Source organism: Cervus canadensis, chromosome 8, assembly GCF_019320065.1.
Source record: "Cervus canadensis isolate Bull #8, Minnesota chromosome 8, ASM1932006v1, whole genome shotgun sequence".
In the NCBI taxonomy this organism is placed as follows: domain Eukaryota; kingdom Metazoa; phylum Chordata; class Mammalia; order Artiodactyla; family Cervidae; genus Cervus; species Cervus canadensis.
In genome coordinates this window covers 34035269-34045820 of record NC_057393.1, presented here as the reverse complement: position 1 = coordinate 34045820, position 10552 = coordinate 34035269, and the positions used below count along the sequence as shown (strand labels likewise).

At 40.2% G+C, this 10552-nt stretch overlaps 1 protein-coding gene across 2 annotated transcripts in view; it reads left to right on the top strand.

Annotated features, from left to right (window-relative positions):
* Window positions 1-10552, top strand: part of LOC122446422 (cytochrome P450 2C19-like) — a 38753-nt gene that overhangs the window by 24739 nt on the left and 3462 nt on the right. Inside the window, exons 7-8 of one of the 2 annotated variants that reach the window (XM_043476639.1) lie at window positions 4268-4455; window positions 6966-7107. In XM_043476639.1, the coding sequence (XP_043332574.1) occupies window positions 4268-4455; window positions 6966-7107 (330 nt within the window). The remainder of the gene's footprint in view (window positions 1-4267; window positions 4456-6965; window positions 7108-10552) is intronic. The other variant, XM_043476640.1, reaches the window with a different exon arrangement.

Here is a 10552-nt window from a genome sequence, read left to right as displayed (position 1 = left end):
AAAGATGCTTGAAAGTATTCCACCTTGTTTCTCTCAGAAAACTATTTAAGTCTCTGAGCAGCTTCATTTTTCTCAAATTTAATGAAGGGATAGCAATGTGACATCTTTACATAATATGAGATGACTAAGAGGAGTGAAGACTCTGTGAATGGTAAGAACATCAACACTGTAGCATCTGAATTTCATGGGAGGTCATGTGTAGCAGGCATGGCCAGCATGAATTGACCTGGAGCTGCATATTGGTTTTATCATGGAAATGTAACTGTGATGGCCCTTCATTCTGAAAATGAGATGTTCCAAACAACAGTGTCTGAGGACTACTCGGTGGTCTAGTGTTTACAACTTCACCTCCAATTCACGGGGTATGGCTTCAATCCCAGTTTGGAGAGCTAAGGTCCCATGTGCTGTGGAGGGTGGCCAAAAATCAAAACAAAAGAAAAAAAAAAAAAAAAGCCAGTGTTGGGAAAATAGAAATGCTCCTTACTGAAGCATAATTGGAAATTATAGAAATTTAGTGAAGCTGCCTGATATAATTTCCACAGTCTAGGAAGTTCTCTAAAGAGTTAGATTGACAATAAATTGGCTTAAGATACTTATGTAAAGGAATTTTATTGGTCCATAAGTTTCTTTTCAGAAGAGTGGTTATTGCCAAAAAATGCATTTTGAGGAGTCAAGAATTTTATCTTTCACAACAACTTTTTGTTAGAAATTAATTTTTAAAGGATTATGGCTATGCGTCACTGTTTAGAAACATACATTACCTTGATTAGTGTCAGAATAGCCCTGAAATGATTATAACATATGAGAATTAGCCTTTTAAAGTTGGAGAAGAGGAGGTCAAGACGCAGCCAACAAATATTCAACAGATTTCTGAAATACAGAGAGCATATTGAGGGGTGACAATGAAGTCAGTAGAGAGGATGAAGTTGTTGTTCAGTCACTGAGTTGTGTCCAGCTCTTTGCAACCCCATAGACTGCAGCATGTCAGGCTGCCCCATCCTTTAGTATCTCCCAGAGTTTGCTCAAATTCATGTCCATTGAGTCGGTGATGCTATCTACCCATCTCATCTGCTGCTGCTCCTTTCTCCTTTTACCCTCAATCTTTCCCAGCATCAGGGTCTTTTCCAAAGAGTTGGCTCTTTGTATCAGGTAGCCAGAGTATTGAAGCTTCAGCTTCAGCATCAGTCCTTCCTTTGAATATTCAGGGTTGATTTCCTTTAAGATTAACTTGTTTGATCTCCTTGTAGTCCAAAGGACTCTCAAGAGCCTTCTCCAGCACCACAATTCAAAACCATCAATTCTTCAGTGTACAGCCTTCTTTATGGTCCAACTCTCACATCCATACATGACTACTGGAAAGGCCTTACCTTTGACTATATAGAATTTTGTCAGCAACATGATGTCTCTGCTTCCTACTACTCTGGCCTGGTTTGTCATAGTTTTCCTTCCAAGGAGCAAGCGTCTTTTAATTTCGTGGCTGCAGTCACCATCTGCAGTGATTTCGGAGCCTAAGAAAATAAAATCTGTCACTATTTTCATTTTTCCCTCTTTTATTTGCCTTGAAGTGATGGGACTGGATTCCATGATCTTAGTTTTTTTGAATGTTGAGTTGTAAGCCGACTTTATCACTCTCCTCTTTCACCCTCATCAAGAGGTTCTTCAGCTCCTCTTCACTTTCAACCTTGAGAGTGGTATCATCAAATGAGGAGAAGTCATTTATGTTCTTACAGTCTTAAAGGTTCTGAATTGGGAAGTACCTAGTTTCAAAAAGGATAGAGGAGACAAAGGCTGATAAAAGTAGCTCTCCCACCCAGGAGTCTTTGATAACTCCTTTTATCAGGTAACTTTCATTCTCCAATAGGATGAGAGAGGTTTACTGTCTAGAGAAATGGAATCTAAGAGGTCCTACACTCAGGATGCTTGGCAGAGACAGGGGGAAAGAGTGAGGCCCCAACATAAAGGAAAGATTAGGGAAGAATCCACTTCTTGAATTCAGAGATTCTTGGTTCCTTTCTCCATCCTGCTTCCTGAAATTCAGCTGCCAGAGAAAAACTCCAGAGTGAGCACTCTGGAGAAAAGACTTCCAAGTTTTGCCATCTAGACAGAAAATTATCTTAACATGTCTCACAGAGTGAATGAAATAAAAACATCCTTCCCAAGACACAAGGTCACAAAATTTCAGAACACCAGGATGAAAGAGAAAATCACAAAACCTTTCAGAGAGATGTAGCAGATCATAGATAAAAGATTAGAGTTCACAACAGCATCAGAATTCAAGAGTATATATCAAACTGGGTATTAATTTTTAAAGGGTGCTTTCAGTCTTGTATGTTTGTCACAGTTTTTATTCACAGTTTCCCCTTTCTCATCCAGATGCCTGAGGTCATGTCAAGGAAGTCATGGGCTCTGGGGATTTAAAAAGCTCATAAAGGAGAGTAAAAGTGTCAGGGCTATTGCTAGATAGCAAGCCTGGAAAATATCCACATCTAAATGGATTAGGTGGGTAAAGCAGGTGTGAGGAGAGACACCAAGAACAAAAGAGAGGTGATGGAATATCTGTAACTTCTGAATAATAAGTAAATTATTATTAGGAGTTTGACGCATCTGCCTCAGTGTTAGGAAATAATCCTAAATCAAATACGAGTCTCAATCCTAAGTCAAGATACAGAGTTGTTTGAATTGAACTAAAATAATATGGTTAGGTCCAAGAAAGTACCAAAAAGGAACATAATCATAATTTTCTTACCAGGAAGCAATGTTTATTTAGTCAGAATGATGTTAGAGTGAATATTCTAACAACCAAAAATTGTGGTGTAAACATATTGGGGAAATGGACTAAGGGGATTTTTGTATGTGTTTGTGTGTGTGTGTGTGTGTGTGTGTGTGATTTTGTATAAGTGGTGGATGGAGATGTAAATTCTCAACTCCCATGCCAGGACATCAGATTATTGTTTTAAAATTTGCAAGTTAAAAATAGAAACAAAGAGTCATTATTTAAAAATAGGACATGAATTTCAGAAGAAACTGCTAAAATGCTCAAACTGTGGCATTTGACAATAGGAGGATAAAGTGAATACCATCGTAAATTGTTCAGGCAAAATACACAAATACAATAAAACACATATAAGTTAAATTTTAACCTGTATTATTTTGATGTAAAATTAATATTTTATTCTTGCTTGTTTTTTGAAGGAAAATATTTTTTAATCAATTTATTTAATTGGAGGCTTATTACTTTACAATATTGTGGTGGTTTTTGCCATACATTGACATGAATCAGCTGTGGGTGTACACGTATCTGCCATCCCCAACCCCCCTGCCAGCTCCCTCCCCATCCCGTCCCTCTGGGTTGTCCCATTGCACCGGCTTTGAGTACCCTGTTTCATGCATTGAACTTGGACTGGTGATCTATTTCACATATGGCAATATACATATTTCAATTCTATTCTCTCAAATCATCCCACCCTCACCTTCTCCCACAGAGTCCAAAAGTCTGTTCTTTATATCTGTATCTCTTTTGCTGTCTTGCATATAGGGTCATCGTTAACCATCTTTCTAAATTGCATATATATGCGTTAATATACTGTATTGGTGTTTTTCTTTCTGACTTACTTCACTCTGTATAATAGGCTCCAGTTTCATCCACCTCATTGGAACTGATTCAAATGTGTTCTTTTTAATAGCTGAGTAATATTCCATTGTGGATATGTATCACAACTTTCTTATCCATTCATCTGCCAATGTAATTTCTTGACTTTATATTCTGTTTATATTTGAAACATTTCATCATTTCTCTTTGTTTTATCATGTATGCTAATATAGAGATATGTATAGATGTATCTTAAGCCAGGCTTGTAAGAGACTTACATGTGTCTGTACTATGGCCATTACCTCTCTATGTTTAGGTTTCTTTCTGGTCTTGTAGTTTATGTGTATAATGATGTTGAAAGTGAAAGAAAGTGTTAATTGTTCAGTTGTGTCCCTTTGCGACCCCATGGGCTGTAGCCCACCATGCTCCTCTGTCCATAGGATTTTCCAGGCAGGAATACTAGAGTGAGTAGCCATTTCCTGCTCCAGGGCATCTTCCCAAACCAGGGATAGAATCCAGGTCTCCTACCTTGTAGGCAGATTCTTTACCATCTGAACCACCCGGGAAGTTCATATGCTGTTGGGACACCTTCATAAATGCCTCATGTATCCCTGAATTGGTATGGAATGTGGTGTGCATTTTCCTCTTTCTCCATCCTTCTTACTTATCTATTATCAGCTAAGGTCCAGGAAGAGATTGACCGTGTCATTGGCAGACACCAGAGCCCCTGCATGCAGGACAGGAGCCACATGCCCTACATGGACGCTGTGGTCCATGAGATCCAGAGATATGTTAACCTGGTCCCCACTGGTATACCTCATGCAGTAACCCAGGACATTAACTTCAGAAACTACCTCATCCCCAAGGTAGGATGGTTTCTCTTATACTGACCTCGTTGGTCTTGAAGTTCCCATTTATACAGTATGGGCACAACCTTCGATGAACACAAGGTGAGAGAAGTAAAAATAGTCTTGTGTGTGGTGGCTTGATGGGTTGTGTGTTGTTTCCAGTTTTGTCTGTAAAGCTTTGTAACAGATTTCGACAGGTAGTAGTGCAAGACTTCCACATTTTTTGTTTCTTTTATATTGTTTGTCTAACCATAGCTGTCCACATTTCCAACTGAATGTTAGTATCAATTTGTCCATTTACCAAAATACTCTTCAGGGATTTTCTTTTAGAATGGTGACATTTTAGATCAATTTAGAAAGACTGAATATCATGATATGAATATGATATAGTCTCCCTGTTTTAAAGGGTTTTCTGTAATGTTTTTCAATAATTTATTCCAGGCATTGGCTTGAATATTTTTGGGATAATTTTGCCAAGGTGGTTATTGTAGTTAGAAATTTTTTAAATGCCTTATCCATTTTTTGCATGTAATATCAAAATGTAATTGCTTTTATCATTTTTATGACCTTGTATATGGCAAACTTGCTAAATTTAAAATCATTTCTGAAAATTTCTCTCTAGTTAATTGCAATTTCTATATACATTATCCTGCCTGTCTGGATTAATATCTTTGTATCATCCTTTTTTTATTTCTGATCTGAAGGAGAGTTGAAGTTAACATCTCACTATTGGGAATGATGTTTTATCTACATTTTGTTGGACTTTTTTTTAAATCAAATTAAGGAAGTTTGCCTGGTGGCCTAGTGGTAAAATAATCCTCTTACCAGTACAGGAGATGCAGGAGACACCAGTTTAATCCCTGGGTCAGAAAGTTCCCCTGGAGAAGGAAATGGCAACCCACTCCAATATTCTTGCCTGGAAAATCCCATGGCCAGAGGAGCCTGACAAGCTACAGTCCATGGGGACAAAAGGAGTTGGACATGACTGAGCAGGAGCACAGACAATATATATTTGGTAGACCACACCAGGTTGTTTTAGTTAATGCAGAATTCAGGTTAAATCATTGATAAGCCCGAATGATTTCACTATATTGCAATATGTGAAAATTTTTTCCATTAATAACCACTTGTGTATCCATATACAGCTATCCATCAAAATTTCCTTACTTCGGTATGCATACCTCAATAACAGTGATAATTGTACACAGAGGAATAATAGCATGGCTTATCACTGAAACAATGATATTATCTAATGCACCGGCTATACTTAAAATATCCCAATTTTCTTAGAATAACCTTTCTAGTTTTTCTGTTTTCCTTCATAAATAAGGTGAGGGTCCATACTGTCACTTCCATTATTATTCGTTATGCAGTGCTGTTCACATGATAAAGTGGTATTTGCCAGACTGCTCCAGAGCAGAGGTCCTTTTTTTACATTTAATACACCAAAATCTATTGCATGGTACATTAGGGCTTTGAGAGTATAGTGTTTCTTAATCATTTACTGAACAGTTTTAGCTTTGCTAGCAAAACATGTTTAAATTGATGATACTAACCTGAATTGGTATGAAATGATTTTTATAGTTTTATCATTCTTCCTGTGTTTCAAATCTAGGATTAATGGGTGATGACGTCTACTGTATTTTTGTTTTCTTAAATAATTTTATTTATTTATTCATTTATTTTTGGCTGTGCTCAGTCTTTGTTGCTACATGCGGGCTTTTCTCTAGTTGTGGGGAGTGGGGGTTAATCTTCATTGCAGTGCATGGGCTTCCCATTTTGCATGACTTCTCCTGTTGTGGAGCATGTGCTCTAGGGCACAAAGGCTTCACTAGTTGTGGCGATTTGGCTCAATAGTTGTGCTTCCCAAGTTCCAGAGCACAGGTTCAGTAGTTTGGTGCCTTGGCTTATCTGCTCCACAGCATGTGGGATCTTTCTGAACCAGGGATCGAACTTGTGTCTCCTGCATTGGCAAGTGGATTCTTTACCACTGAGCTACCAGGGAAGCTCTACCATATGTTTTCAAATAAAGACAGACTGTCTGCATGGCAATGGTAAACAATAATATTTGTTACCAAACTTATTCTGTTATCACAGAAGATCATATATTCATTTATAAAAACACTATGAACAGGTAACTCCAGACTTTTCTAGTTCAATAGAGACTTCCATTTTAAACCATAATCCAAATACGAGATGAGTGAGAATTGAAATGATAAAATAAAACACCTCATGGGAACAGACACCTGTATCCAAACATGCAGATTGGATTCATGAGGTCTGACACCCTAGGACCCAGATACCAAGGTTTTCAGATGCTGTTGAAGTTCACTTCAGCAGCATCACTGCCACTAGTCTTAAACTTATCCTTGTTAATTACTTGTTCTGTCTGCCTCACAATACCACTGCCCTTCTTTGGACTGAAGTTTCCTCATTATTGGTCCTTAGAATGGAATAACGATTTGCAGCATTCCTTCTAGCTTCATGACTTCTCCATAGTTTAGTTTATCTTCATCTGTTCATTCCAGGGCACGAATATATTAACATCACTGACTTCTGTGCTACGTGATGACAAAGAATTCCCCAACCCTGGGGTATTTGATCCTGGCCACTTCCTGGATGAGAGTGGCAACTTTAGAAAAAGTGACTATTTCATGGCTTTCTCTACAGGTAATTTTTTTTTTTCCCTCATACCTTTAGAGGACAATATACCTTCTAAGGATAAGTTGGGAGTTATATAGTAATCCTATGGGGCTGGTAGAAACGCTTTGTCCATGTTGAGGGACAGCAATCCCAATGCCCACGCACTTTCCCTCCCCATGAGACATCATCATTATTGGGCTAGATTACTGGAGCTTTGGAGAGGTGACCCAGTTACTTCAAATTTAGAAATAAAACTTGAGCTGGAAATTGAAAATGTAAGAGAACCATATCTTAGCCAGAAAGAACCGTGTGTTATAAAATCTCAAGGTGTGTTGGAGGTTGATGAAGAGTAGGTATACTTAGAGCAGAGAAGCGAGCCTGTGAAGAATGAAAAGAAACATGTGGGGGGAGGAGCCAAGATGGCGGAGGAGTAGGACGGGGAGACCACTTTCTCTCCTACAAATTCATCGAAAGAATAACTGAACGCAGAGCAAACTTCACAGAACAACTTCTGATCGCTAGCTGAGGTCATCAGGCGCCCAGAAAAGCAGCCCATTGTCTTCGAAAGGAGGTAGGACAAAATATAAAAGATAAAAAGTGAGACAAAAGAGCTGAGGACGGAGATCCGTCCCAGGAAGGGAGTCTTGGGTGGCATTGCTTGGGGTAGGGTCCGGGCCTGAGTGCCCTGAGGACAATCGGAGGGAGCTTCTGTGAGTTACCAACTTGAACTGTGGGAGACCAAAAGAGAGAGAGTAAATTAACCGGCTGAACACACTGCCAGCCGTTCGCAGAACAAAGAGACCAAGAAAGTCCAGAGAAGAGCACGCAGGCTGCGGACCGGCCCAGCCCCACCAGAGGCAGGAGGCGGGGGGGAGGGGAAGGTCGCGGCGAGACACAGGGCGCAGGCACCCGACTGGCGCCAAAGGAAACTGAAACTGGGTCCGTGGAAGGGAGTGGGCGCGCCACAACTGGGGAGAGTGCGCCCATCAAGCCCCTGGCTGCCTGGACCGCTCTGACAGGGAAGGCACTGAGAGCAGGCGCAGCTTTTCGTTCCGCGCTTTTGTGGAACACCCGAGGGCTGGAACCTCGCGCAGTGCGGGGCGTGCTCCATATAGAGCAGCAGGGAGCCTAAGCAGCGCGGACGGAGAAAGCAGCGCCAGCCCGTCCCCGCGGCACAAACCTGCCCCCACAGCGCCAGCCCCTCCCCGCAGCGCCAGCCCCTCCCTGCAGTGCCAGCCCCTCCCCGCAGAGCAAAGGAACTAGCTACCTGAATAAGAGTCCACCTCCGCCCGCCTGTGTCAGGGCAGAAATGAGGCTCTGAAGAGACCGGCAAACAGAAGCCAAATAAACAAAGGGAACCGCTTCAGAAGGGACTGGCACAACAGATTAAAATCCCTCTAGAAAACACCAACTACACCGGAAGGGGCCTGTAGATATCGAGAAGTGTAAGCTGGAACGAGGAGCTATCTGAAACTAAGCCGAACCCACACTGACCACAACAGCTCTAGAGAAACTCCTAGATATAATTTTACTTTTTTCTCCCTTTTTTTTTTCTTTTTTATTTTTTCTTTTTTATTTTTTCTCTTTTATTTTCCTTTAAAATCCCCTATTACTCCCCCATTACTCCTTGACTTTCATTTCCATAGATTTTTACGATTTTTTTAATTAGGGGAAAAAAAAATTTTTTTTTCTTTCTTTCTTTCTTTTTTCGTTTTCTTTTTTTTTTTCTTCTTCTTTTTTTTTCTTTTTCTTTCCTTTTTCTCTTCTATTTTCTATTTTTCTTTTCCTCTTATTTCTTTTAAAGTCCTCTAGTACTCCTCTACTACTCCTTAATTTTCATTTTCAACACACTATAACCTTACAAAAAAAAAAGAAGAGAAGCCCTATTTTTAAACCGAAGATTATTCTCTCCCAATCTTGACTCTCTGTTTTCTACCTCAGAACACCTCTATTTCCTCCTTTCCCCTTCTCTTCCCAATCCAATTCTGTGAATCTTTGTAGGTGACTGGGCTACGGAGAACACTCTGGGAACAGACAGCTGCGCAGATCTGTCTCTCTCCTCTTGAGTCCCCCTTTTTCTCCTCCTGCTCATCTCTATCTCCCTCCTCCCTCTCCTCTTCTTCATGTAACTCTGTGAACCTCTCTGGGTATGCCTAACGGGGGAGACTCTTTTTGCCATTAACCTAGAAGTTTTCTTATCAGTGCTGTATAGTTGGAGAAGTGCTGAGACTACAGGAAGAATAAAACTGAAATCCAGAGGCAGGAGACTTAAGCCCAAAACCTGAGAACACCAGAAAACTCCTGACTACATGGAACTTTAAGTAATAAGTGACCGTCCAAAAGCCTCCATACCTACACTGAAACCAACCACCACCCAAGAGCCAATAAGTTATAGAGCAAGACATACCATGCAAATTCTCCAGCAACGCAGGAACATAGTCCTGAACGTCAACATACAGGCTGTCCAAGGTCACACCTAACACAATAGGACCCATCTCAAAAACTCATTACTGGGCACTCATTGCTCTCCAAAGAGAAGAAAATCCAAGTTCCACGCACAGAACACTGACGCCAAGCTTCTCCCTAAACAGGAAACCTTGACAAGCCCAAATCGTCCACCCCACCCACTGGGTCTAATCCTCCACATAAAAAGGAACCACAGGACCTCCAGCATACAGAAAGCCACTCCAGACACACAGCAATCTAAACAAGATAAAAAGGCAGAGAAATACCCAACAGGTAAAGGAACATGAAAAATGCCCACCAAGTCAAACAAAAGAGGAGGAGATAGGGAATCTACCTGAAAAAGAATTTAGAATAATGATAATAAAAATGATCCAAAATCTTGAAAACAAAATGGAGTTACAGATAAATAGCCTGGAGACAAAGATTGAAAAGATACAAGAAATGTTTAATAAAGACCTAGAAGAAATAAAAAAGAGTCAATTAAAAATGAATAATGCAATGAATGAGATCAAAAACACTTTGGAGGGAACCAAGAGTAGAATAATGGAGGCAGGAGATAGGATAAGTGAGGTAGAAGATAAAATGGTGGAAATAAATGAAGCAGAGAGGAAAAAAGGAAAAAGGATCAAAAGAAATGAGGACAACCTCAGGGACCTCTGGGACAATGTGAAACACCCCAACATTCGAATCATAGGAGTCCCAGAAGAAGAAGACAAAAAGAAAGGCCATGAGAAAATACTCGAGGAGATAATAGCTGAAAACTTCCCTAAAATGGGGAAGGAAATAGCCACCCCAAGTCCAAGAAACCCAGAGAGTCCCAAACAGGATAAACCCAAGGCGAAACACCCCAAGACACATATTAATCAAATTAACAAAGATCAAACACAAAGAACAAATATTAAAAGCAGCAAGAGAGAAACAACAAATAACACACAAAGGGATTCCCATAAGGATAACAGCTGATCTATCAATAGAAACCCTCCAGGCCAGAAGGGAATGGCAGGAC